The sequence below is a fragment of the Nerophis ophidion genome, linkage group LG18 (genome assembly GCF_033978795.1).
Source record: "Nerophis ophidion isolate RoL-2023_Sa linkage group LG18, RoL_Noph_v1.0, whole genome shotgun sequence".
NCBI classification, from domain to species: Eukaryota; Metazoa; Chordata; class Actinopteri; order Syngnathiformes; family Syngnathidae; genus Nerophis; species Nerophis ophidion.
The window spans coordinates 48703221-48728607 of record NC_084628.1 but is presented as its reverse complement, the minus strand read 5'-3'; the positions used below and the strand labels follow the sequence as shown (position 1 = coordinate 48728607).

Genomic DNA, 25387 nt, shown 5'->3' with positions numbered 1-25387 from the left:
CCGCTTATCCGAGGTCGGGTCGCGGGGGCAACAGCCTATGCAGGGAAACCCAGACTTCCCTCTCCCCAGCCACTTCGTCTAGCTCTTCCCGGGGGATCCCGAGGCGTTCCCAGGCCAGCCGGGAGACATAGTCTTCCCAACGTGTCCTGGGTCTTCCCCGTGGCCTCCTACCGGTTGGACGTGCCCTAAACACCTCCCTAGGGAGGCGTTCGGGTGGCATCCTGACCAGATGCCCGAACCACCTCATCTGGCTCCTCTCGATGTGGAGGAGCAGCGGCTTTACTTTGAGTTCCTCCCGGATGGCAGAGCTTCTCACCCTATCTCTAAGGGAGAGACCCGCCACACGGCGGAGGAAACTCATTTCGGCCGCTTGTACCCGTGATCTTATCCTTTCGGTCATGACCCAAAGCTCATGACCATAGGTGAGGATGGGAACGTAGATCGACCGGTAAATTGAGAGCTTTGCCTTCCGGCTCAGCTCCTTCTTCACCACAACGGATCGGTACAACGTCCGCATTACTGAAGACGCCGCACCGATCCGCCTGTCGATCTCACCATCCACTCTTCCCTCACTCGTGAACAAGACTCCTAGGTACTTGAACTCCTCCACTTGGGGCAGGGTCTCCTCCCCAACCCGGAGATGGCACTCCACCCTTTTCCGGGCGAGAACCATGGACTCGGATTTGGAGGTGCTGATTCTCATTCCGGTCGCTTCACACTCGGCTGCGAACCGATCCAGCGAGAGCTGAAGATCCCAGTCAGATGAAGCCATCAGGACCACATCATCTGCAAAAAGCAGGGACCTAATCCTGCGGTTACCAAACCTGAACCCCTCAACGCCTTGACTGCGCCTAGAAATTCTGTCCATAAAAGTTATGAACAGAATCGGTGACAAAGGACAGCCTTGGCGGAGTCCAACCCTCACTGGAAACGTGTCCGACTTACTGCCGGCAATGCGAACCAAGCTCTGGCACTGATCGTACAGGGAACGGACCGCCACAATAAGACAGTCCGATACCCCATACTCTCTGAGCACTCCCCACAGGACTTCCCGAGGGACACGGTCCAATGCCTTCTCCAAGTCCACAAAGCACATGTAGACTGGTTGGGCAAACTCCCATGCACCCTCAAGAACCCTGCCGTATTATTATACATATATATATATATATGATATGATATATATATATATATATGATATGATATGATATATGTTATGTTATGTTATGGTATGTTATGTTATGATATGTTATGTTATGTTATGGTATGATATATGGTATGTTATGGTATGATATGATATGATGTTACGTTATGTTATGTTATGATATATGATATGGTATGTTATGATATGATATGATATGATATGGTATGGTATGGTATGGTATGGTATGATATGATATGGTATGTTATGATATGATATGATATGATATGATATGGGACGGCGTGGCGCAGTGGGAGAGCGGCCGTGCGCAACCCGAGGGTCACTGGTTCAAATCCCACCTAGTACCAACCTCGTCACGTCCGTTGTGTCCTGAGCAAGACACTTCACCCTTGCTCCTGATGGGTGCTGGTTGGCGCCTTGCATGGCAGCTCCCTCCATCAGTGTGTGAATGGGTAAATGTGGAAGTAGTGTCAAAGCGCTTTGAGTACCTTGAAGGTAGAAAAGTGCTATACAAGTACAACCCATTTATCATTTATTTATCATTTTTGCTCACCCAGAATGTGTGTAGTGTCTCGCTTTTAGAACTAAATACTTATTTATTTTGACATTTCCATCACTGAAGTTTGCTTTGCTGGGTTGAAAAAGATGTCTTTTTCTCAAGCTGCGTCATTGGCTTACCTTCACACTTTTGACACCCACAAGAGACCAGAGACCAGGGTTCAGTTTTTAGGAATGCAACTTCCACATCTTACAAGCGTGCTAAATTACACATCACAGACAACATGACAATACTGTGCACTAAGACAAAACCTTTAGTTTTTTTTAACAGAGAGGAAATGCAAACATAAGATTGTGTGTGATTGCCCAGATCATTTATTTACAGAATAGTGCTGCTAGAATCCTGATGAGTGCGCGGAAATACGACCATATCACAACAATTCTCAAATCCCTTCACTGGCTTCCTGTTCTACTCAGGATTGAATACAAAGTCTCCCTACTAACTCACCAGTGCCTCCATGGAAATGCCCCCCTCTACCTCCAAGAACTGCACACCCCCAAATCCTGCGCTCCGGACAGGCTAACCTCCTCCAACCTCCGATGACAAAGCTCCAAACTACTGGAGACTGGGCTTTCTCGTCCACCGCTCCCAGTCTGTGAAACGCTCTCCCTGACCACCTGAGGGCACCACAGACTGTAGATGCTTTCAAAAAAGGCTTAAAAACCCTCCTTTTTTTATTTCCTTGAATTGCCGCCGGGGCGCTAAATAAATTAACACCTCTTCTCACAGTCCCGCGCTTACCAAAGGCATGCGGTAAAAGTAAGCATGCGCTAATTATTTTAAAACCTCTTTTCACTCTGTCACTTACCAAAGGCATGCAGTACAAATTTGAGTGTGATGTAAGCTTGGACCTTAAATCCTACTGAATAGCTCTTAATCTTCTTCCCTTTATGCCATTTCAAATGACCAGTATTGAAATCAGCCTCCTCCATTTTGAAAATGATGACAGGGGAAGTGTCAACAGTTTGACCAGGCAGTAATACTAAGCATGCGCAAATATTTTTGCGAAGCGAGTTTGACCCGGCAGTAATTCGAGTCAGGCGCATACTATATACCCTGCGGCAATTCAAGGAAGTACGGTATGTATACTAGTTCTAGCTATTAGGCTGTTCTAGTTTTTATTTATTTGTAGTATCTTTTTTTTATATATACACTGTAGCACTTTGAGGTTGTTTGCTCAATGTAACGTACTTTTTACAAATAAAATATATTATTATTACTACAATCTAATTATTTTAGGCCCTTGGAACATTTTCCTGATCCAAAATGGCCTGCATAGCACAAAACAAGCTCCACAAAGGCATGATTGAACACGTTTCCCATAGAAAAAGTCCGTTCTACGCTTTTGAAAGAAATGATGAGACTTGGTGCACAAGTGAAGTGAATTATATTTATATAGCGCTTTTTCTCTAGTGACTCAAAGCGCTTTACATAGTGAAAGCCAATATCTAAGTTACATTTAAACCAGTGTGGGTGGCACTGGGAGCAGGTGGGTCAAGTGTCTTGCTCAAGGACACAACGGCAGTGACTAGGATGGCAGAAGCGGGAATCGAACCTGCAACCCTCAAGTTGCTGGCACGGCCGCTCTACCAACCGAGCTAAACCGCCCACAACTGCAACTAAAGTGACCTCCGACCTCAAGCATTATGACATCGGACAAAATGTAACCAGAAGAATTAACTGTTGTAGCTACAAATATATATTTTTTCCCCAAATATGTAAATACACTTTGATTTCTATTTGACTGTTTTAATTGATTTTACCCTTTAAAATTGTTTTTAATCATGTTTTTATATAGTTTTTTTAAATATTTGTTTTATATTAATTTATTTTTGTTTTTTATTCAGTCATTGGTGGAGCATGATATTGTTTTTTAATATTGTTTTTAACATGGCTGTGCAGCACTTTGGAAACGTTATTGTTGTTTAAATGTGCTAATAAATAAAGTGGATTGGATTGAATTAGTTGTATCCCAATAGTTTTTAATCAAAACATAATTACACAACAATTTGGATTCAACCTTCTGACAATCTTTCTATATACGTTACGTCCATGCAGCTAACATACATTATTAATAAAATAACATCTTTCTGGCCGTGCTAAGGTCTGCCTAAGCCCTACAATCAAGTGACAGATGCAACATTGCAATAAGAGGACAGGAGGGCCTGCAGGGAGAGGACCAAGGAGGCACTTTATAGTGTCAAATCCCAAAAGGGGGTTCTGGCCTTGCTGTAGAAAAACCAGAATGACACACTTGATGAATTGCTGCGCTAGATGGAGCCTCAGACAAAAAGAAAGTGGTAAGTGGTCACATGACCGCCGGCTGGTTGAGTTAAGAGCACAGCAAAGTCTGCCTTGGAGGTTTGGAGTTCTAATGACCAAATATGGACACGGCTTATCTTCATTTTCATTCAAACACATGTTATCATACAATTTCATTGCAAAAGAAACCCTCATTTCTCACACACACACCGCAAAAAATATAATGTTAGAAAGCAAGAAATCATTCCAAATATTGAGGTACATACAAGATGATGATGATGATGATGATGATGATGATGATGAAAGAGTGGAGGAGGCAAGGAGACATCACACCGCTCTGAAATAAAGCTGCAGACCTCTTCTAGAGCACATTGCTGCAGTCCGCAGGGAAGTGAGCCAGGACAACAACAGGCTCAAGAATGGCTCCTCTGTCCAGAACATATATTTTCCCACAAATTCAATAAGGACTGCACAACAATGGCGGTCCGTGCAAGGAAACAAGAGACACTGACCCAACATGGCGTCTTTGCCGCTTCACGCCCTGCAGGACTTCATTAGAGGGCCCTCACTACATCTTCAACAAGGAGCAGCAGGCTGCGTCTTCACCACGCCCGCGCACACAAACTACCACGCCTCACATGTGATGCCATATGAGATGCAGCATTTAGTATATAGTAACATACAGTACAGTACAGTACGGTATACAGCCATTCATGGAGATACAGTACAGTACAGTACAGTATACAGCCATTCATGGAGTATAGAGCAAATACTAATTACATGTAAGAATGAATACAGCGCATGCAAAATTATGTTTTTTTTTAAATGAATTAACATTTTAAGTGAATCATTTGTTTAAAATGCATATACTGTATATCAGTGGTTCTCAACCTTTTTTCAGTGATGAACATCTTTTTTAATTCAAGTACCCCCTAATCACAGCAAAGCATTTTTGCTTGAAAAAAAGAGATAAAGAAGTAAAATACAGCACTATGTCATCACTTTCTGATTTATTCAATTGTATAACAGTGCAAAATATTGCTCATTTGTAGTGGTCTTTCTTCAACTATTTGGGAAAAAAGATATAAAAATAATAAAAAACTTGTTGAAAAATAAACAAGTGATTCAATTCTAAATGCAGATTTCTCCACATAGAAGTAATCATCAACTTAAAGTGCCCTCTTTGGGGATTGTAATAGAGATCCTTCTGGATTCATCAACTTCATTCTAAACATTTCTTCACAAAAAAAGAAATCTTTAACATCAATATTTATGGAACATGTCCACAACAAATCTAGCTGTCAACACTGAATATTGCATTGTTGTATTTCTTTTCACACTTTATGAACTTACATTCATATTTTGTTGAAGTATTATTCAATAAATATATTTATAAAGGATTTTTAAATTGTTGCTTTTTTTAGGGTTTACAAAAAAAATCTCAGGTACCCCTTGGCATACCTTCAAGTACCCCCAGGGGTACACGTACCCCCATTTGAGAACCACTGCTGTAGTGTATTTAATTAATTAGGGGCCCCACTGCATGCAGATTCTCTGCAAAATTGGTTTCTTTTTGGTATCTTTAAACAATAATATTGTTCGATGTGTGCAAGTCACATTTTTGGTCATATGTAAAGTAAAAAAACAAAACAATTCTAATAAAATTATTGTTAAAACAATTTTTTAATGCGAGAAGGACTCAAAAATGGATTCTTATAAAAAATAGTTAATCAGTACCGTATTTATCGGAGTATAAGTCGCTCTGGAGTATACGTCGCACCCGCCGAAAATGCAGAATAAAGAAGGAAAAAAACATATATTTAAGTCGCACTGGAGTATAAGTCGCATTTTAGGGGGGAAATTTATTTGATAAAATCCAACAGCAAGAATAGACATTTGAAAGGCAATTTAAAATAAATAAAGAATAGTTAAGAACAGGCTGAATAAGTGTAGGTTATATGAGGCATAAATAAGCAACTGCTATGTTAAGCTAACATATTATGGTAAGAGTCATTCAAACAACTAGAACATATAGAACATGTTATACCTTTACCAAACTATCTCTCACTCCTAATCCATAAATCTTCTTCCTGGATGTGGCTTCTAAACAACTCTGCCAACTCCAAAGGTGAAACGCTGCTTCCTCTTGTCCTTTTCTCCTGCATATTTCACTACATCCAGCTTGTAATCTGCACCACATGATCTCCTTTTCAACGCCATTTAATAAGAATAACAATTCCCCTGCCAAATTCTTATTGGTTGACGTGTGTGTGACGATTGCTGACATTTTCTTCGTCTCTTCCGTGAATGAGCTAAATAATATTTTTTAATATTTTAAGGTAATGTGTTAATAATTTCACACATAAGTCGCTCTGGAGTATATGTCGCACCCCCGGCCAAACTATGAAAGAAACTGTGATTTATAATCCCAAAAATACAGTATATTGGGTAGAAAAAACTATCAGAATCGACAAAATGGGTTTTAATACAATTTTACCAGTGTTTATTTAAGAAAGCCTGCAGTAGAAGACATAAATCGATCTAATCTTGTTTACATGGACATGATTGTACTGATGTACAGTAACATTTGAAATAATATAAAACACAAAATAATGGGACGCCATCACATGTTCTTAATGTTTACTGTAAGTCATTATTTAGAGATAATGTGAGTACCATTAGATAGTTTACCATTTCTAGTATTACCCTCCACCCCTTTGCTTTAGTTTTATTTTTTCTATTTGTCGCACTTTTTATTACTATGATTTTTATTTAGCTCATTTTTTTACTTTTTATTCGACCCCTTTTGCACTATTTTATTCAACTCATTCTTTATGTTCTTTGTTTTTCTGTTTATGTTGCTCTATGCTTTTTTTTTTAACCTGTAAAGCACTTTGATTCAATTTAAAAGTTGTTGTATACGTGTTGAATAAATAAAATTGACTTGACTTGATGTAGTTCAATTGTTCAATATTATATAAATGACATTAGTAAAGCTACTTAAAGTTAGTACTATTTGTGGATGATACAACAGTGTTTTGTTCAGGAGAGAACACAGAAGATAATACAAATAATAAGAAATGAACCAATTAAAAAGATGGTTTGACAAAAAGAGACCAACTAAAATAATGATATTTGGCAACAGTAGAAGAGAAAGTCAAACACAAATACAAATAAGAGTAAATATTGGAAGGGTAAAAGAAAACACATTTTTGGGTGTAATAATGGATAAAATGATTATTATGTAAAAAATATATAACAAGAAACACATCAATAATTAATAAAAGTAAATATGTTTTAGACCAAAAATGACTTCATATTGTCTTATTACATATCTGACTTATTGTGCAGAAATATGGGAAATGACTCGAAACGTGAGCTTCATTCACTAACTGCGTTAGAAAAAAGATAATTATAATAATCCATCATGTTGGATATAGTCGACATTCAAACACTTTATTTATTCAATCACAAATATTGAAATCCAAGGATTTGGTGCATTAGCAAACATGTAAAATGATGTAGAAAGCAAACTATAACCAAGAATGTACAACAATTCTTCTCAACTAAAGAGGAGAAATATAACCTTAGAGGAAAATGTCATTTAAAACATTTGTACGCTCGTCCAACACTTAAAACCTTTAGTATATCAGCATGTGGAATGAAATGATGGAATGGATTAAGTAGAGAAATGCAATATGATTGACTTGAAGTGAATGTTCACTAAATACACACAACTATTGTCATCAACTAAATGAACCCTTATTATTATTTAAGCATTTAATATGTTGTATTATTTATTTGTTGTGTTACAGAGAAGATGAAATGGCATAAAAAGAGGTAGGAATAAATGCGCTCTGCTTCTTATTACTTCTTTTGGGACATGTTGTCATGACAGAAGTGTAAATATGTGATGATGACATCATTTGAAAGTGAAAGTGAAAGTGAACTGAAGGGTCAAGGTGGGTGGTGAAGAAGGTGCATTGGGCCAGAAATGAGCTCCTCGAGCAGCGTCTTACCTTCTTGAGAGTGTCCGTGAAAGGCAGCGCCGGCCAGGGCATCTCCTGCAGGAAGTCCCGCCAGTCTTTGTGGTCCTGGTCCGAGGACACGAAGACCACCTCCAGCCGCTCTCTGTGCTCCGAGGTCTTCTTGAAGCCGCGGTAGAAATCTGCCAGGCTGGCGTTGAACTGTCGGCAAGGCGCGTTGATGCTGCAGCCGAAGAAGAGGCCGAGCAGCGTCACTTTGGCCCCCAGCGCCTGCACGTCCACTTCGGCCTGCTCGCGGCTGACCAGTCGCTCCCCGAGCACGTCCAGCAGGAGCTCCGACATGTCGGCTCCCAGCCGCTCGGAAGAAGTTTCAGGGCAGTCTTCTTAGTTGTGTGGAGGTCAATCCCCGGGCATCTGGCGGCGTGTCTCCCCGCCGAAGAGGACTCCTCTGCGGGCTTGTGTGCAGGAATGTGCCGCACTTAAAAGCCGCCGGACTGCAACTCAGGGCGCGCCGCCTTCTTGGCCCCGCGTCTTTCTTTTTTTAAAGCACTTTTTACCTCTTCTTTTGCACATTCACTCAGGATGCCGCATCTGATCTTACACACGTTACTATAATAATAGCATTTTACCTTATTTTCCAAACACATTTGCCTTCCTGGTGCAAATGATCAAAATAAAACGGTTCTTTAAAATCGGGTTTGCAGTGTTGACCTCAACTTTTAATATCTACATAGACTCTTTATTATCAACTATATCTATATCAGCATACATTTTAATTATGTAAAAATATTGATTTGGAACCGCAATACTCTTCCCACAGTGCCGACTAGTGGTTAAACGTGGTAATGACAAATACGACTATTTTAATAGCAAGTAAAACCCATTTTATTTCAAATGTTTTATATTTTATGGGTAATTTGTATTCCTAAAATAATGCAGATTAACTTTGATGTTTTTTTTTTAAATGTAGTTATTTTGCTACTTCTAGTTTTAAACATTGTTTTTGGAATTGTCAGCTGTAGATAGATAGATAGATAGATAGATAGATAGATAGATAGATAGATAGATAGATAAATAGATAGATAGTACTTTATTGATTCCTTCAGGAGAGTTCCTTCAGGAAAATTAAAATTCCAGCAGCAGTGTACAAAGTTGAGATCAATTTAAAAACGAGTAAAAAGTAAATAATGGGGGTTTAAAAGGAAACAAAATAGAGAAATATTACAAAAAGAATAAAAACAATGGGAATAACAATATAACAGTAAAATAAGAATATAACAAGACAAAGTAGGCAGTAGTGAGCATGTTATGCTGTTACATATACTGTAATATTGTACATGTTTATTGTTATATATTATATATATCAGTGGTCCCCAACATTTTTGTATCCGTGGACCGGTCAACGCTTAATAATTTGTTCCGCGGCCCGTGTGGGGGATTTTTTTTTTTCTTTCTCTTTGTCATGAAAAAGGGAGGTTTTTGTGGTTGGTGCACTAATTGTAAGTGTATATTGTGTTTTTTATGTTGATTTAATAAATAAAAAAAAATAAAACTTTTTTTTTTAAATAAAAATGAATAAAAAATTCTTCTGCGGCCCGGTACCAATTGGGCCACAGCCCGGTACCGGACCACCGGTATATATGATATAAACATATATGAGTATATATCATGTACTGTACATATATTATATAAATATTACATGTTATATTTTATATTACTACTATTTTAATTTTCCTGAAGGAATCACTAAAGTACTATCTTTCTATCTATTATACCTGCATTGTCCTTTCCATCCTTTGTAGCTGAGCTACTGTGTGGAACAATTTCCCTTGTAGATCATTAAAGTTTGTCCAATCTAGTGTCTAATATGTTTAATTTCACCTTTCATTACCTTAAATACTACATCATGCTGAAATGATATTGATGCACTTTCATATTACCATTATGGAAGTTAAGAAACATCAAGCAATGAATGATAATTTAGTAAGCATTATTTGGTGTGCGTAATATAAATGTGATTTTAAAGCAGCACTACTGGAGTGACTTTATTTATTCAAAGACTTCTTTAGTTGGAAAAATATTAATAACCAACATTTTCTTTTAAAATGAGCAAACCAGATTGAAGTGAATCTCTCACAATGATATACCGCCCCCTAGTGCTCACTGGGAACTATGGCAGGTACAACAACAACTTTATTAAAGCTTGTGCAAGGAATCAACAAAGATGGGATTACAATACAAAATGAGTGCTTATATTTGATCATATGTTTTAAAATGATGAAATGAGTGCACAAAGAAATGTTCTGGGCTTATTGGGATGAACTTGATGATCATGTTTCAGTCTTCAGTGAACATCATCCTGATCAGATCGGCTTTGAAGCATTCCTCCTCCACCAGCTTCTGAGGCTGGAAAGCAGCAGATGAACAATGTTACAACAAGGTCTATTCCTTTAGGAATAACGGCATGCTATTCTGCTTCAACAACAAGAACATTCTTACTGTGCCGTATCGCAGGAGGGTGGGCACGCCAGTCAGCTTCAGCGTCTTCTTAAAGTCGTTACTTGGATCCTTCCAACTGCACCAACAAGTTGTCATTGTGTTTATTCACACATTGACATATGCACTTACATTCATATGACAGATTCTTAGGAAACAAATGCATGTTTTCTCAATTCTGCAAGAAAAAAGTGTGTGATTATTGACTTAATTTTAGAGAATAACATTATCCATCCATTCATTTTCTACCTACTGGACAAGTTGCCTTTATTGTGTACTTTATTTTCGAAAAATACATTTGTTGCAATCGCGGTGCCAGTCCAAACTTTTTTTAACCTGATTTTATTGATTGATTACATTAGGAAAACAAAAAAAACACGGCTTTGTTAAATGGGAACTGCACTTTTTTGTAATCTTGTCTAGAATTCACAATATTTACAAGAGACAAGAAAACATATCTTTTTCTCTTTTCATGCATTCTAATCATAAATAAAAGTCAGCTTACAATGAAGTCAACGGGAGGTCCTCTATTCCACCCGTAAAGTCCTATAAACAACCATACAAAACCACCAACAAGACTCCATTTACATGTTATCACTTGAATATTAACCAGGTATTAAAAATGTTATTATAAGCGTGGAGCAACTATTTTTGCAGCACAGTGAGCAAAGAAAGCTAACTTGCTTGTGCTGCTATTTTCAAATCAGAAGCTGGTAAACTGCTTCTTTGCCTTGGAGCTTGTGAAAGTTTATTCTAGATCATAAATAATGCCTCTCACCTCAATAGTAGAAGAACAAATACATAATCTGAAAAGTTGGGACATTTTGACTGCCAATATGGACCCAGAGACGGCGAAAAAGACTTGGTTCCACCCCCATTTTTTATTTGCAAGGATTACAAGTCATAAATATAACATATATACATATATATAAAATCCCAAGAGTCTGCATATCAATGATGAGTAGTAATCAGGGATGTGTCGAAGGAACAAGTGAAGGTAGTGATGTGTTTGTGAAATAATGCCCCACCATATGCTTCAAATAAAAAAAATGTGTAAATATTATATGTTATAAGGAATATACTGACAACATGCACAAAAGCTAGAAGCAGTGAAGTTGCCACATTGTGTAAATGCTAAATAAAAAGAGACTACAATGATTTGCACCAAAAATTATTCCTGGGCGTGGCCACTGCTGCTGCTCACTCCTCCCCTCACCTCTCAGGGGGTGGAACAAGGGTGATGGGTCAAATGCAGAGAATAACTCTGCCACACCTTGCGCGTGTGTGTGACTATCTTTGCTACTTTAACTTAACTTATTTGGAAGGAATATATTCTAAATAAACATGATGATAAAAGTTTGAGATCAAGAGTAATGAATATGAAATACTCACAAGTTCCTTTCACCGACTTGACAGTAAATGAAGACCGAGCCCTCGGGCAGGTGACTCATTTCTCCTTTTAAAACGGGCTCGGCTAAAAAGACAGAAGAAGAGCATTAATCATTGACAGAAGTACAACTGTGCCAAGAAGTGTGGAAGTTGTGGGCATCAAACATCTCCTGCCACACACTGAAGTACATCTGACCTTTTTTTATGGACCCGCCTCTTTGTGGTGTTAAGTTCCTGTTACAGCAGTGGTTCTCAAATGGGGGGACCTGAGATTTTTTTTAAATATTCTAAAAATAGCAACAATTAAAAAATCCTTTATAAATATATTTAATGAATAATAATACCTCAACAAAATATGAATGTAAGTTCATAAAGTGTGAAAAGAAACGCAACAATGCAATATTCAGTGTTGACAGCTAGATTTTTTGTGGACATGTTCCATAAATATTGATGTTAAAGATTCCAGGAATTCACATTGTAGGAATTTTAAAGAATTTATATGTAAAATATGGTGGAAAATAAGTATTTGGTCAACCATTCAAAGCTCTCACTGATGGAAGGTTTTGGCTCCAAATCTCAGGATACATGGCCCCATTCATTCTTTCCTTAACACGGATCAATCGTCCTGTCCCCTTAGCAGAAAAACAGCCCCAAAGCATGATGTTTCCACCCCCATGCTTCACAGTAGGTATGGTGTTCTTGGGATGCAACTCAGTATTCTTCTTCCTCCAAACACCACCAGTTGAGTTTATACCAAAAAGTTCTATTTTGGTTTCATCTGACCACATGACATTCTCCCAATCCTCTGCTGTATCATCCATGTATCCTTTTTGGTGTGAAAAGAAATACAACAATGCAATATTCAGTGTTGACAGCTAGATTTTTGGACATGTTCCATAAATATTGATGTTAAAGATTTCTTTTTTTGTGAAGAAATGTTTAGAATTAAGTTGATGAATCCAGATGGATCTCTATTACAATCCCCAAAGAGGGCACTTTAAGTTGATGATTACTTCTATGTGGAGAAATCTGCATTTAGAATTCAATCACTTGTTTATTTTTCAACAAGTTTTTAGTTAATTTTATATATTTTTTTCCAAATAGTTCAAGAAAGACAGATAGAAATGAGCAATATTTTGCACTGTTATACAATTTAATAAATCAGAAAGTGATGACATAGTGCTGTATTTTACTTCTTTATCTCTTTTTTTCAACCAAATGTGCTTTTCTCTGATTAGAGGGTACTTGAATTAAAAAAATGTTCACAGGGGGTACATCACTGAAAAAAGGTTGAGAACCACTGTTTAAAGTATATGTCTTTGACGGTTGGAGATGCCACCTCAGTAGAAGCATTTAAGTCTCACCTTAAAACTCATTTGTATACTCTAGCCTTCAAATAAACCCCCTTTTTCGACCAGTTGATCTGCCGTTTCTTTTCTTTTTCTCCCCTTGTGGAGGGGGTCTGGTACGGTGGCCATGGATGAAGTTCTGGCTGTCCAGAGTCAGGACCCAGGATGGACTGCACGCCCTTGTATTGACCGGGGACATCTCTGTGCTCCTGATCCGCCTCTGCTTGGGATGGTTTCCTGTTGGCTCCACTGTGGACAGGACTCTCACTACTGTGTTGGATCCACTTTGGACTGGACTCACACGGTTGTGTTGGATCCACTATGGATTGAACTTTCACAGCATCATGTTAGACAAGCTCGACATCCATTGCTTTCGGTCCCCTGCCCACATATGCGGTCCTCTCCAAGGTTTCTCATAGTCATCATTGTCACTGTCAACGACGTCCCACTGGGGTGAGTTTTCCTTACAACAACATCCTTAGTTGTGGTTTGTGCAGCCCTTTGAGACACTGGTGATTTAGGGCTATATAAATAATCATTGATTGATATACCTTGAGCTCTTATTTTGAAGGTGCCAAGAGCGGAAGTGGTGACACGTTGTGGTGGAGTGGGGTTTTGAAAAGAAAGGAAATAAAGTGTTCCTCTTCTTTATTCCACATCAATCAGAAGACAGCAGCAAGATGAAATAAGTATTCGTGCTTTCTGACAAGACGTTGCTAGCTGCGGCTACTTCGATGAAGCTAACTGACTTTTCCGAACTTTGCGGTATTTAGACGTCTTTTTTGGCGGGGCCTTGATCCCACCAATGTAACCGAGGGTTTATCTATGTCGCCAACACTGTATAAAACTACAAAATAACAAAGACGGAGGCTCCAGATTTACACGAGAACCACTTTATTTCCTCTCTTTTCAAATCTCCGCTCTACCGCAACGCGTCACCACTTCCGCTCTTAGCGCCTTCAAAATAAGAGCTCCAGACATACACAGTATAACAGGAATTGAACACCACAAAGAGGCAAGTCCATAAAAAAGGTGACATGTATATTAGTCCAGAGCCGCAGGTTACCTCGCACACAGTCTGGACACCAGCTCGTCCCCTCCGCGTCTTTATCGCCACAGAAGTAGGCAAACAAGTCTTTGCCTTTCCTCTCCGACACCGCCTGGCAGAACTCGGCGTAGCCACGCACGTGTATTTCTTCATAACGCGCCATGTTTCACCTCGGCGGCGACCAGACAAGCAGCGAGTGGTTAGAAGTGTTGGAATAAAAGAAGGAAGAATGTTCTCGAGGTGGAAGTTGTGCGCTCCTGCTTCCCTGCGGCGGCATGTGACATAACCACTTCCGGTTGGCGACGACACGTATAAAACGAATTATTTTTACCACCGATATTTTTTATGACATTTAATTTATAATGCACAATGCCAAAATATGCTTCTTTGTAATAATAATGATTTAATTAAAATTACAGGTAGCGCAAAGGCGAAGTTGTTAAGAGTTGAACTGTTTCGCTTTCCGTACATGTTGTCATAGCGGCGACGGTTTAAATTTACCAGTAGTTTGGACAACATTGTTCATAAACACTGTTTATACACGTCGCCTTTACAAATATTTACATACCACATATTGTATATGCAATGTATTTGTAATACATTGCATATTGATTGCGTAATGAAGACACTCTTCAATACAAAGGCTACTACGTTAGCGCTTCCGTAGTTAGCGGCTAATTTGCTGATGTTCGCTGTAATGAGTGCATGATGTTTAAAAGTGGCAGCATGATTTCTCTTAGACCACCAACTAACAGTTCAGAGTGGATTGTTAGACCTTCACCCATTCGTGAAGGCGGCTTCTTATCTGCTGGGGCGTCCCAAACTAAGGTAAACAATGGCCTACTATCATTTTCTGTGTTGTCTTGTCAACAGCCTGCTGCAGGCAGCATTGATACATATGTCTATTATTCCCCTTTGTCATTGTTATTAAAATGCAGATATCAATATATATATATATATATATATATATATATATATATATATATATATGCACAGTGGGGCAAAAAAGTATTTAGTCAGCCAGCGATTGTGCAAGTTCTCCCACTTCAAATGATGACAGAGGTCTGTAATTTTCATCATAGGTACACTTCAACTGTGAGAGACAGAATGTGAAGAAAAAAAGCCAGGAATTCACATTGTAGGAATTTTAAAGAATTTATATGTAAATGATGGTGGAAAATAAGTATTTGGTCAACCATTCAAAGCTCTCACTGATGGAAGGAGGTTTTGCCTCACGATCTCAGGATACATGGCCCCATTCATTCTTTCCTTAACACGGATCAATCATCCTGTCCCCTTAGCAGAAAAACAGCCCTAAAGCATGATGTTTCCACCCCCATGCTTCACAGTAGGTATGGTGTTCTTGGGATGCAACTCAGTATTCTTCTTCCTCCAAACACCACCAGTTGAGTTTATACCAAAAAGTTCTATTTTGGTTTCATCTGACCACATGACATTCTCCCAATCCTCTGCTGTATCATCCATGTATCCATTTTCGTATAAACTCAACTCGTGATGTTTGGAGGAAGAAGAATACTGAGTTGCATCCCAAGAACACCACACCTACTGTGAAGCATGGAGGTGGAAACATCATGCTTCGGGGCTGTTTTTCTGCTAAGGGGACAGGACGATTGATCCGTGTTAAGGAAAGAATGAATGGGGCCATGTATCCTGAGATTTGGAGCCAAAACCTCCTTCCATCAGTGAGAGCTTTGAATGGTTGACCAAATACTTATTTTCCACCATAATTTACAAATAAATTCTTTAAAATTCCTACAATGTGAATTCCTGGATTTTTCCCCCCACATTCTGTCTCTCACAGTTGAAGTGTACCTATGATGAAAATGACAGACCTCTGTCATCATTTGAAGTGGGAGAACTTGCACAATCGATGGCTGACTAAATACTTTTTTGACCCACTGTATATATATATGTATATATATATATATATATATGTATGTATATATGGTGTATTAACAGACTAAAAGTGTACTGGGTGGCTTCTTGGTGAGTACATTCATTTATGTAGTTGTCCTAATAATAATCCTCATGATGCACATTGAGCATACATGCCCCCCAAAATGTATATCCCGCCTTTACGCATAATTGCCAGTCAGTGGTTAAAGTTAGTGACTTTGCTGTTTCTTTCTGGTTAAACTACATCTTGAGATGCTCATACAAAAGAACAGAAAAAATGGTTTTACAAAAACAAAGCGTCTTTGAATTTCAGCAAAACTGAAATAATGCAATTTGTTAAGAGCAGAATAGAATAGAATAGAAAGTACTTTATTGGCCCCTGGGGGAAATTCATAACAGAAAGTCAAACATAAATACAAATAGACAGAGTTTACAGTAGCTATGTGCACACGACACAATTAGTCAGATTAAAAGCCTAACTGGATTAAAACTACTTCATGTAAACGCGCCATTCAGAATATTCTGACATGATCACACACATGTTCAGATCAACATTTGTGGTTTTGTACCATGTCATTCAAATTGGAGCGCATGTAAACACTTCTATTGACGGAGTAAAATAAACACAATTTTGGATGTAATAATAGGATGACAAAATGAACTGGAAATCTCATCAAAAAATGCAAACACAAATTAGCAAGAAATATTTCAATAGTGAGCAATAATGAGCAAAGCAAAATATGTTCTGGCCCCAAAATCACTCAATTTTCTCAACTGTTTGCTAGTGTTACCATATCTGAGTTACTGTGTAAAAATATGGGGGAATAACTGCAAAAGTACACTTCATTCACTAATTGGATTAGAAAATAGGTCAGTTAGAACAACACATATTATTGGATATGTCTTGGATATATATATATATATATATATATATATATATATATATATATATATATATATATATAAGCTCATTTTGCTTTAGTAATTATGTTGTTGGATATCAGTGCTGTACATGAATTGATTAACGTGGACCCCGACTTAAACAAGTTGAAAAACTTATTGGGGTGTTACCATTTAGTGGTCAATTGTACGGAATATGTACTGAACTGTGCAATCTACTAATAATAGTTTAAATCACTCAATCAAAAACATTTCATTTTTGCTTTAGTAATGATGCTATTGGATATTAGTGCTGTACATTTCAATTTTGCTTTAGTAACTATGTTGTCAAATATTAGTGCTGTACAATTAAAATCATTCATATTAACTGTCTCAAAGTCCAACATTTAAGAATGATACAATCTTGTTGGAATATCATTGGTCAGCACTATTCAACTAAATGTTCCAGAAAGCCAAGATCAGGGAGGCTGACTTCTCCCTTCACTGGTATTCTTATTTTAAGAAGCAGTGTTTTTGTTTTGAGTCTTGTTTTTTTTTACGAATTTCAGAAGAAAATAGCCCTGTTATGGAAAAAAAACAAGTGTCCTCTGCAGTGGATACTGACTACCAGGAGCTGAAGATGTCAATGCCAGGAAGCCAATGTGTTCCCACTGGTCCAAGTTCCTTTATACAACACGAACGCTCAAATGTTCGTCCCTCCCAAGTTTTGAACTGAGCTAAGGCAACCCTCTGGTGTCCTTCCCAGTTGAAATAGCCTTGTCATGGGTCTTAAAAAGGTGCACAGGGAACATTTACTTCTTTACTTGCAAGTACAAATGTGACAAACATGTATTATCTTCTCAAGAGACAATACTATAGAAATTAAAGTTGAATGTAATTTAGACTACACTCTACATCTGACCTGGGCAAATGTGTGGCCCGTTAAGATTTTCAATCTGGCCCGCTGGACATTCCCAAATCATTTATTTAAATGTAAAGAGTAGCTGCCATTATGATGTGCACTCATCTTTTATAATAACCCTAAGTCTTCAACTATACTAAGTCTTTACATGCTTGGAATCTGCATCACATACTAATTACTATGCTCATCTAATTAGTTACAGTGTTCATCTAATTAGTTACTATGCTCATCTAATTTGTTACAATGGTAATGTAATTAGTTACTATGGTCATCTAATTAGTTACTATGGTATCAATCAATCAATCAATGTTTACTTATATAGCCCTAAATCACTAGTGTCTCAAAGGGCTGTACAAACCACCACGACATCCTCGGTAGGCCCACATAAGGGCAAGGAAAACTCACACCCAGTGGGACATTGGTGACAATGATGACCCAGTGGGGCGTCGGTGACAATGATGACTATGAGAACCTTAGAGAGGAGGAAAGCAATGGATGTCGAGCGGATCTAACATGATACTGTGAAAGTTCAATCCACAATGGATACAACACAGTCGCGAGAGTCCAGTCCAAAGAGGATCCAAGACACAGCAGCGAGAGTCCCGTTCACAGCAGAGCCAGCAGGAAACCATCCCAAGCGTAGGCGGACCAGCAGCGCAGAGATGTCCCCAGCCGATACACAGGCGAGCAGTACATGGCCACCGGATCGGACCGGACCCCCTCCACAAGGGAGAGTGGGACATAGGAGAAAAAGAAAAGAAACGGCAGATCAACTGGTCTAAAAAGGGAGTCTATTTAAAGGCTAGAGTATACAAATGAGTTTTAAGGTGAGACTTAAATGCTTCTACTGAGGTGGCATCTCGAACTGTTACCGGGAGGGCATTCCAGAGTACTGGAGCCCGAACGGAAAATGCTCTATAGCCCGCAGACTTTTTTTGGGCTTTGGGAATCACTAATAAGCCGGAGTCCTTTGAACGCAGATTTCTTGCCGGGATGGTAATGTAAGTCCAGTGTTTCCCACAGGTCAGGCATCTATTTGTGGTGGTGTGGTCGGGGGGATGGGGGGTGGGGGGTGGCAGCGGCGGGGTGGCGATGACCAAGAAGAACGCGGAGTTGGAATATAATTACAACACTTCATGTACATTTTTATATAATATTTACATATTTATATAATATGTAACTACAAGCTCCATTCACAGACAGAGTCCCATTGCTTTTATGAGCGGTCGAGCGAGTCAAAAGCCGAAAAAAACAAATTTATTTTATTTTTTATTTTTGAATTTATTTTATTTGTGGCGGCCGTAATTCTTTCATGGCGGGCCGCCACAAATAAATGAATGTGTGGGAAACCCTGAAGTCACAGCAGCTCAGACGAGGCACCAAGTAGTGTGGGTGGGGAGCGTTTTCACCGAGTGTTTCCACAGCCTGAAATGTGGGTGTCAGGGACAGACGTGGTAGGAGATTTCTACAATAAAATTGTAAAGATTAGTGATATATCACATATATCAGATTGTAGGTGGGGTTTTCCCGATTAGTTGCATTTTTGTTGTGTTTCCCTTGATTGTAAAGTATGTGGATGGAGAGGGGTGTGACGTTCAAATATTGTCAATATTCAGTGTTGTATCGTTCATAGTTAATATTGTAAATCCCACATTCTTTATTTTCATGTTCATTCTCATTCAGTGAAAACATTTAAAATTCCATTCTGTTTTTTCAAGTGGTTTGTGATAATGTTTTAGCTTTCAATCAGATTTTATTGTGAGGTTTTGTATTAGTGTTTCTAAAAATCAGATAAACCGGCCCCCAGACATTTTTTTTCTTCTCTAAATTTGGCCCCCCGAGTCAAAATAATTGCCCAGGCCTGCTCTACAAGCTGAACACTACTAGAATAGAATAGAAAGTACTTTATTGATCCCTGGGGGAAGTTCAGCACCACAGTTAGCTCACAATAAACAATAACCACTTAGGTCGATCAATCAATCAAAGGTATTTTACTAGTACTTCCAGGTTTAAATTGTATTGCACCTAGAATATACCGTAATAAAATGGTGGCTGAAATGAAAGGGATGTACTCTCTATTGTGAGATATCGCAACTACAGTTACTATGTAAATTGTGATACTCCATTCCCAGGCATCACACTGACCTTTTCCCACATTATTATTATTATTTTACAAATGTCTCCCTTTATACAGCTGTTGTTCAATGAAGCTGTTCCCACATGCCTCAGCAACCGCGCCACAGTGGTCGGTCCACCGGGCCCCATCGTGATCGAGAAGCTGCTTCCCTTCTCAGGAGCGCTGGAGAAGGCGGACAGCATCAAGAGCTTGCTCAGCTTCAGCAGTCTGTCTGAGGAGAAGCTCCAAGCGGCTGTATATCTGGCCAAGAGAGACCTGAGACGACAACGATTCAATGCCATGTACAAATCTCCTGTCAACAATACCCAAGACGCTTCTATATTGAACAAAAGTGACGCGGCGTTGCACCAGGTAGTTGGTACGCATCGTTTAAAACCTCTGACTTTGTTCCATAAATGACCCTGTGATTTCTTGTAGGAGATTAAAACAAGACCCGGATCTAAACATCCGGTCCACACCACCAAGAAGCGCCCTGTTGTTTTGTTACCCACAGCAAGACATCCTGTCTCGAGGCCGATGGGAGGCGCAAACCAACATGTTGTCTTACGCAAGGAGATCCGCATGCTTCAAAATGAGCTGGAAAATCTAAAAAAGGTATGTCATTCAACTGCTGCATGATGACTGTGTCAGGCTATTAGGACAGTGTATGAATGTTGTGCTATTCTTTACCTGTGTGCTTCCAAGCATGTCAGGTTAATTGAAGGTTCTGAATTGTTCATAGTTTCAGTAAGGGCCTGATTTAATAAAATCCCAAATAACACGCCGGCCGGTTCAAACACTGATGGCGTCTATTAAACAGACAAGAAGCAAGGAATCATGCAGAGACAGAGTTAAATTTGGCTCAATGAGGAGAGACGTTTGGGCTGAACTCTAGCTAGAGATCCAAACTACGTTCTAAAGTCCTGCCGACATTTTTCCTCTTATTTATTTTGGAGGTCCCTGGTTACATCACTGAGGCTGCTTCTGAAGGAAGGGGGGTCATTTCAGCAGCCCCTGTTAGACACAACATATGACTATTACATGAAATGCAAACGTGCTGACACTCGTGATATCGCCCTGTCACTGCTTTGTCTGTGTCCCAGTACTCGATGTTCGCCCTTGGCAGTCAGCAGGCCGAGTATGGACACAACACTGATAAGAGACGACTTGCAATCTTTTGGATCGCCAGCTTTGCACAGATAGAAAAATACAACTTCAGCACAATTGATAATAACTATAGCAACGGCCCTCAAGCATAAGAGTTGTGTGATAATACATACATAATTATTCCAACACACGCGCTAAATAGCTTTTGCTATGACAAAAAAATGCATGTACTTCTGTTGGGGGTGTTGCAGGTGATCTACTAAGACTGTGCATAATTAATAAGTATAACAGTGGTGCAGAACACCCACTTCATTGAAGATTTCAGCTGTCACTATGGAGACACTCACTTTGTGGCCTCATTGTCCAACCATTTGTTCATATTATGTAATACACCTGTTATAAAAACTCACCTGTAGTCTGCTTTACCTTTTCTGGACTAAATAGAATCACGAACAAAACAAAGTGACTTATTTTTAGGTGCGCTCTGAGAGTCCCCAGTGTTGTGCCAACAACCCCGGCAATAATTGTGATGGTGCGCTGGAATAATCTGCTGCTTTTTTGTAATCTTGACTATAATTCAGAATCTTTACCAGAGACAAGAACACATTTGTTTTTCTTTTTTTATGCGTTCTAATCGTAAATAAAAGTCAGCTTCCAACAAAGTCAATGGGAGGTCCTCTATTCCGCCCATAAAGCCCTATGAACAACCATCCAAAACCACCAACAATACTCCATTTACATTTTATCATTTGATTATTAACCAAGTATTAAACATTTTATTATAAGCGTGAAGCAACTATTTTAGCAGCACAGTGAGTAGGTTGTGAGTTCAAACCCCGGCCGAGTCATACCAAAGACTATAAATGGGAGCTATGACCTCCCTGCTTGGAATTGGGGGTTAAATCACCAAAAATGATTCCCGGGCGCGGCCACTGCTGCTGCTCACTGCACCCCTCACCTCCCAGGGGGTGAACAAGGGGATGGGTCGAATGCAGAGGACACATTTCACCACACCTGGTGTGTGTGTGACAATCATTGCTACTTTGACTTTAACTTGAATTTATTAGGAATATACTGACAACATGTACAAAAGCCAAAAACAGTGAAGTTGTCACCTTGTGTAAATGCTAAATAAAAAGAGAATAGAACAAATCTTTTTCAACTTAAATTCCATTGAATAGACTGCAAAGACAAGATATTTCATCTTCACACTGACAAACTTTGGTATTTTTTATAAACATTAGCTCATTTGGAATTTGATGCCTGCATGATGTTTCATGAAAGCTGGCACAAGTGGCAAAAAAGAGGAATAACGTTGAGGAATGCTCATCAAAGACTTATTTGGAACATGCCACAGGTGAAGAGGCTAATTGGGAACAGGTGGGTGCCATGATTGGCTATAAAAGCAGCTTCCATGAAATGCTCACTCATTCACAAACAAGGATGGGGCGAAGGTCACCACTTTGTCAACAAATGCCTGAGCAAGTTGTTTAAGAACAACATTTCTCAAGCAGCTATTGCAAGCAATTTAGGGATTTCACCATCTCCGCTCCGTAATATCATCAAAAGGTTGAGAGAATGTGGAGAAATCACTGCACGTACGCCATGATGTTACACACCTTCCATCCCTCAAACACTACTGTGCTCTGCGAGTCCCCGGTATTGTTCCAAGAACCCTGGCAATAATTGTGACTGTAAATAAATAAATAAATATTTCATTTAGGATAGACTTTTATTCAGAGATGCTATTATTAATTCCTCTTTTTATTGAGAATATATGCATCCATCCATTTTCTCCTGCAAGAAAAAGAAGACTATTAAAAAAAGATGCTACTTCTCTCCTCAAGGCAACATTATTACGGATGCCTCCAGGCCGCTAAATTTCCAGAGATTTATACAGTTTTTAGCAAGTAATTGTGTACACTCTGCCTGTATGTAACACACTCAAACACATCAGCTTTTTGTGTGTGTGTGACAATCATTGCTACTTTAACTTTTAATGATAGTGGTTTAGCAAAGTTAAGCAAGAAAGCTGAGATATCATTGAATGTGTAGTCTATCCTGACAACATGACGGCTGCAAATTGTCAGTTGCTTCTCTTGGACTGTGTGTGTGTGTGTGTGTGTTTGTGTGTGTGTGTGTGTGTGTGTGTGTGTGTGTGTGTGTGTGTGTGTGTGTGTGTGTGTGTGTGCCCACGTGGGCTCCTTGTGCGTGCAGTAGGAGGGGGATTAATACGGCCCCATTCGTCGCGGTTCACCTGACACACCAAACGGGACGAATTAGGCGGGTGCACTATCCACTCTGGCCGCCAGGCGGCAGTAGTGTTCAATATCTTAAAATGTGTTTTATGGCAATTCCTACTTTTACCACAGCATCAGCTGCTATCCAGAGAGGTGCTTTCCATCATTTTCAGCAGAGTGCAGTGCAAAAAAAAGCACCTGTTGTGTTATTTTTGTCCATGTGCGCCATGTGAAGGGCTGGGTCCAGTCCATGGTGTGCCCTGTTTCTCAGCTGGGATAGGCTCCAGCTCCCCCGTTAACGGGATGAGTGGTAGAAAGTGAACAAATACGTTTTCTTTCACCTAGGACAGAGCCTGCCATGTAAAGCCAAAGGAGAGAGTAAAAGTACTTGCAGCCAGACAGGGCACATCTAGGAAGCCTTTCATGGCCTTTGGTGGCCAGCCCTACACTGTCCAGGAGCAAAGAGAAGCTGCACGCCTGCAGAATGTCTGCAAACAGGAGTTCTTGGCTCTGCACGCTGAGCTGAAACCCCCAGACAGCGCATGCATACAGGCAATTGGTTTTTGAAAAACTTGACTTCTTTTAATACCACATTTTACAATCTTCAGCGTGGAAGTTGCACACAAATAATCCAACTAAGATAAACATCATTTCCCTAGCAGCAGCCAGAGTTCAATGTACAGTACATTTATTTATCAATACATTCCAGTTTTACATACTGTAAATGCTGTCATTTCTTAGTTTATTTACCCTGACTACAAGCACAAAGCGGGGAAGCAGATAGAATTTGAAGAGGAGCGATTATTTTAAGAGGTTCGGGCATCTGGTCAGGATGCCGCCCGACTGCCTCCCTAGGGAGGTGTTTAGGGCACGTCCAGCCAGTAGGAGGCCACGGGGAAGACCCAGGACACGTTGGGAAGACTATGTCTCCCGGCTGGCCTGGGAACACCTCGGGATCCCCCGGGAAGAGCTGGACCAAGTGGCTGGGGAGAGGGAAGTCTGGGCTTCCCTGCTTAGGCTGCTGCCCCCGCGACCCCACCTCGGATAAGCGGAAGAAGATGGATGGATGGATGGACGGTTATTTTAAGCAATTGAAAAACTCATTATTAAAAAAGTTAAAGTCCCAACAATAGTCTCACACACACACACACACACACACACACACACACACACACACACACACACACACACACACACACACACACACACACACACACACACACTAGGTGTGGCGAAATTACTCTCTGCATTTGACCCATCCCCATGTTCACCCCCTGGGAGGTGAGGGGAGCAGTGGGCAGCATAGGTGGCCGCGCCCGGGAATCATTTTTGGTGATTTAATCCCCATTTCCAACCTTTGATGCTGAGTGCCAAGCAGGGAGGTAATGACTCCCTTTTTTATAGTCTTTGGTATGACTTGGCCGGGGTTTGAACTCACAACCTTCCAGTGTCAGGGCGGACACTCTCACCACTGAGCAGGTATATTTATATTGTATGTATAACAGAATAGAATAATAGAATAGAATGGACTTTATTGTCATTATATTTGCATATAAGGAGATGAAGGACTCCAACTTAAGGTGAGGTAGAGGAAACAAGTATGGGATAAAAATAAATCACATAAGAAGTAATAAAGGTAAAACATAAACATTGAATAAAACAGACTACTATTATAGTAAAAACAATAAGCAATCCTATACAATATACAGAACAAGACAAAAGTACTGGAGTCATGAAGTAATAACAATCAGTGTCGGACGTATTGCACTGGAAGGGTAATATTGCACAGTATATTCAGATAGGATATTGTATCGGGGTGAATTATTTAATTATTTAAGAGTATTAGGGTAGGATATTGTATAGGGGTGAATTATTTATTACAAGTTCCAGTTCAAGATGGTGACAGCTTTTTGATTGATTGATTGAAACTTGTATCAGTAGATTGCACAGTACAGTAC

At 39.6% G+C, this 25387-nt stretch overlaps 3 protein-coding genes across 7 annotated transcripts in view; 1 reads left to right on the top strand and 2 right to left on the bottom strand.

Moving 5' to 3' along the window:
• The window catches only part of nxn (nucleoredoxin), a 103104-nt gene extending 94633 nt beyond the window's left edge, over positions 1-8471 (bottom strand). Inside the window, exon 1 of the mRNA XM_061878285.1 lies at positions 8000-8471. Within this exon, the coding sequence (XP_061734269.1) occupies positions 8000-8308 (309 nt within the window). The 5' untranslated portion in view covers positions 8309-8471. The remainder of the gene's footprint in view (positions 1-7999) is intronic.
• A 1670-nt stretch (positions 8472-10141) lies between these two features.
• txndc17 (thioredoxin domain containing 17) lies at positions 10142-14539 on the bottom strand. Its single transcript, XM_061878286.1, has 4 exons — positions 14267-14539; positions 11855-11936; positions 10466-10541; positions 10142-10372 (listed from the first exon to the last, which is right to left on the bottom strand). Exons 1-4 carry the CDS (start codon positions 14409-14411, stop codon positions 10304-10306), a joined length of 372 nt encoding a protein of 123 aa, XP_061734270.1. The 5' UTR covers positions 14412-14539; the 3' UTR covers positions 10142-10303.
• kiaa0753 (KIAA0753 ortholog) overlaps positions 13807-25387 on the top strand; it is a 41403-nt gene continuing 29822 nt past the window's right edge. For 2 of the 5 annotated variants that reach the window (XR_009802648.1, XM_061878281.1), the window contains exons 1-4: positions 13808-15076; positions 20161-20454; positions 20521-20697; positions 23775-23981. Coding sequence is in view for 4 of the 5 variants with exons in the window: in XM_061878281.1 (XP_061734265.1) it covers positions 14954-15076; positions 20161-20454; positions 20521-20697; positions 23775-23981 (801 nt within the window). In the remaining variant the exon portion in view is untranslated. Of the gene's footprint in view, positions 15077-20160; positions 20455-20520; positions 20698-23774; positions 23982-25387 lie in introns of all 5 variants that reach the window. The other 3 variants (XM_061878282.1, XM_061878280.1, XM_061878284.1) reach the window with 3 other exon arrangements.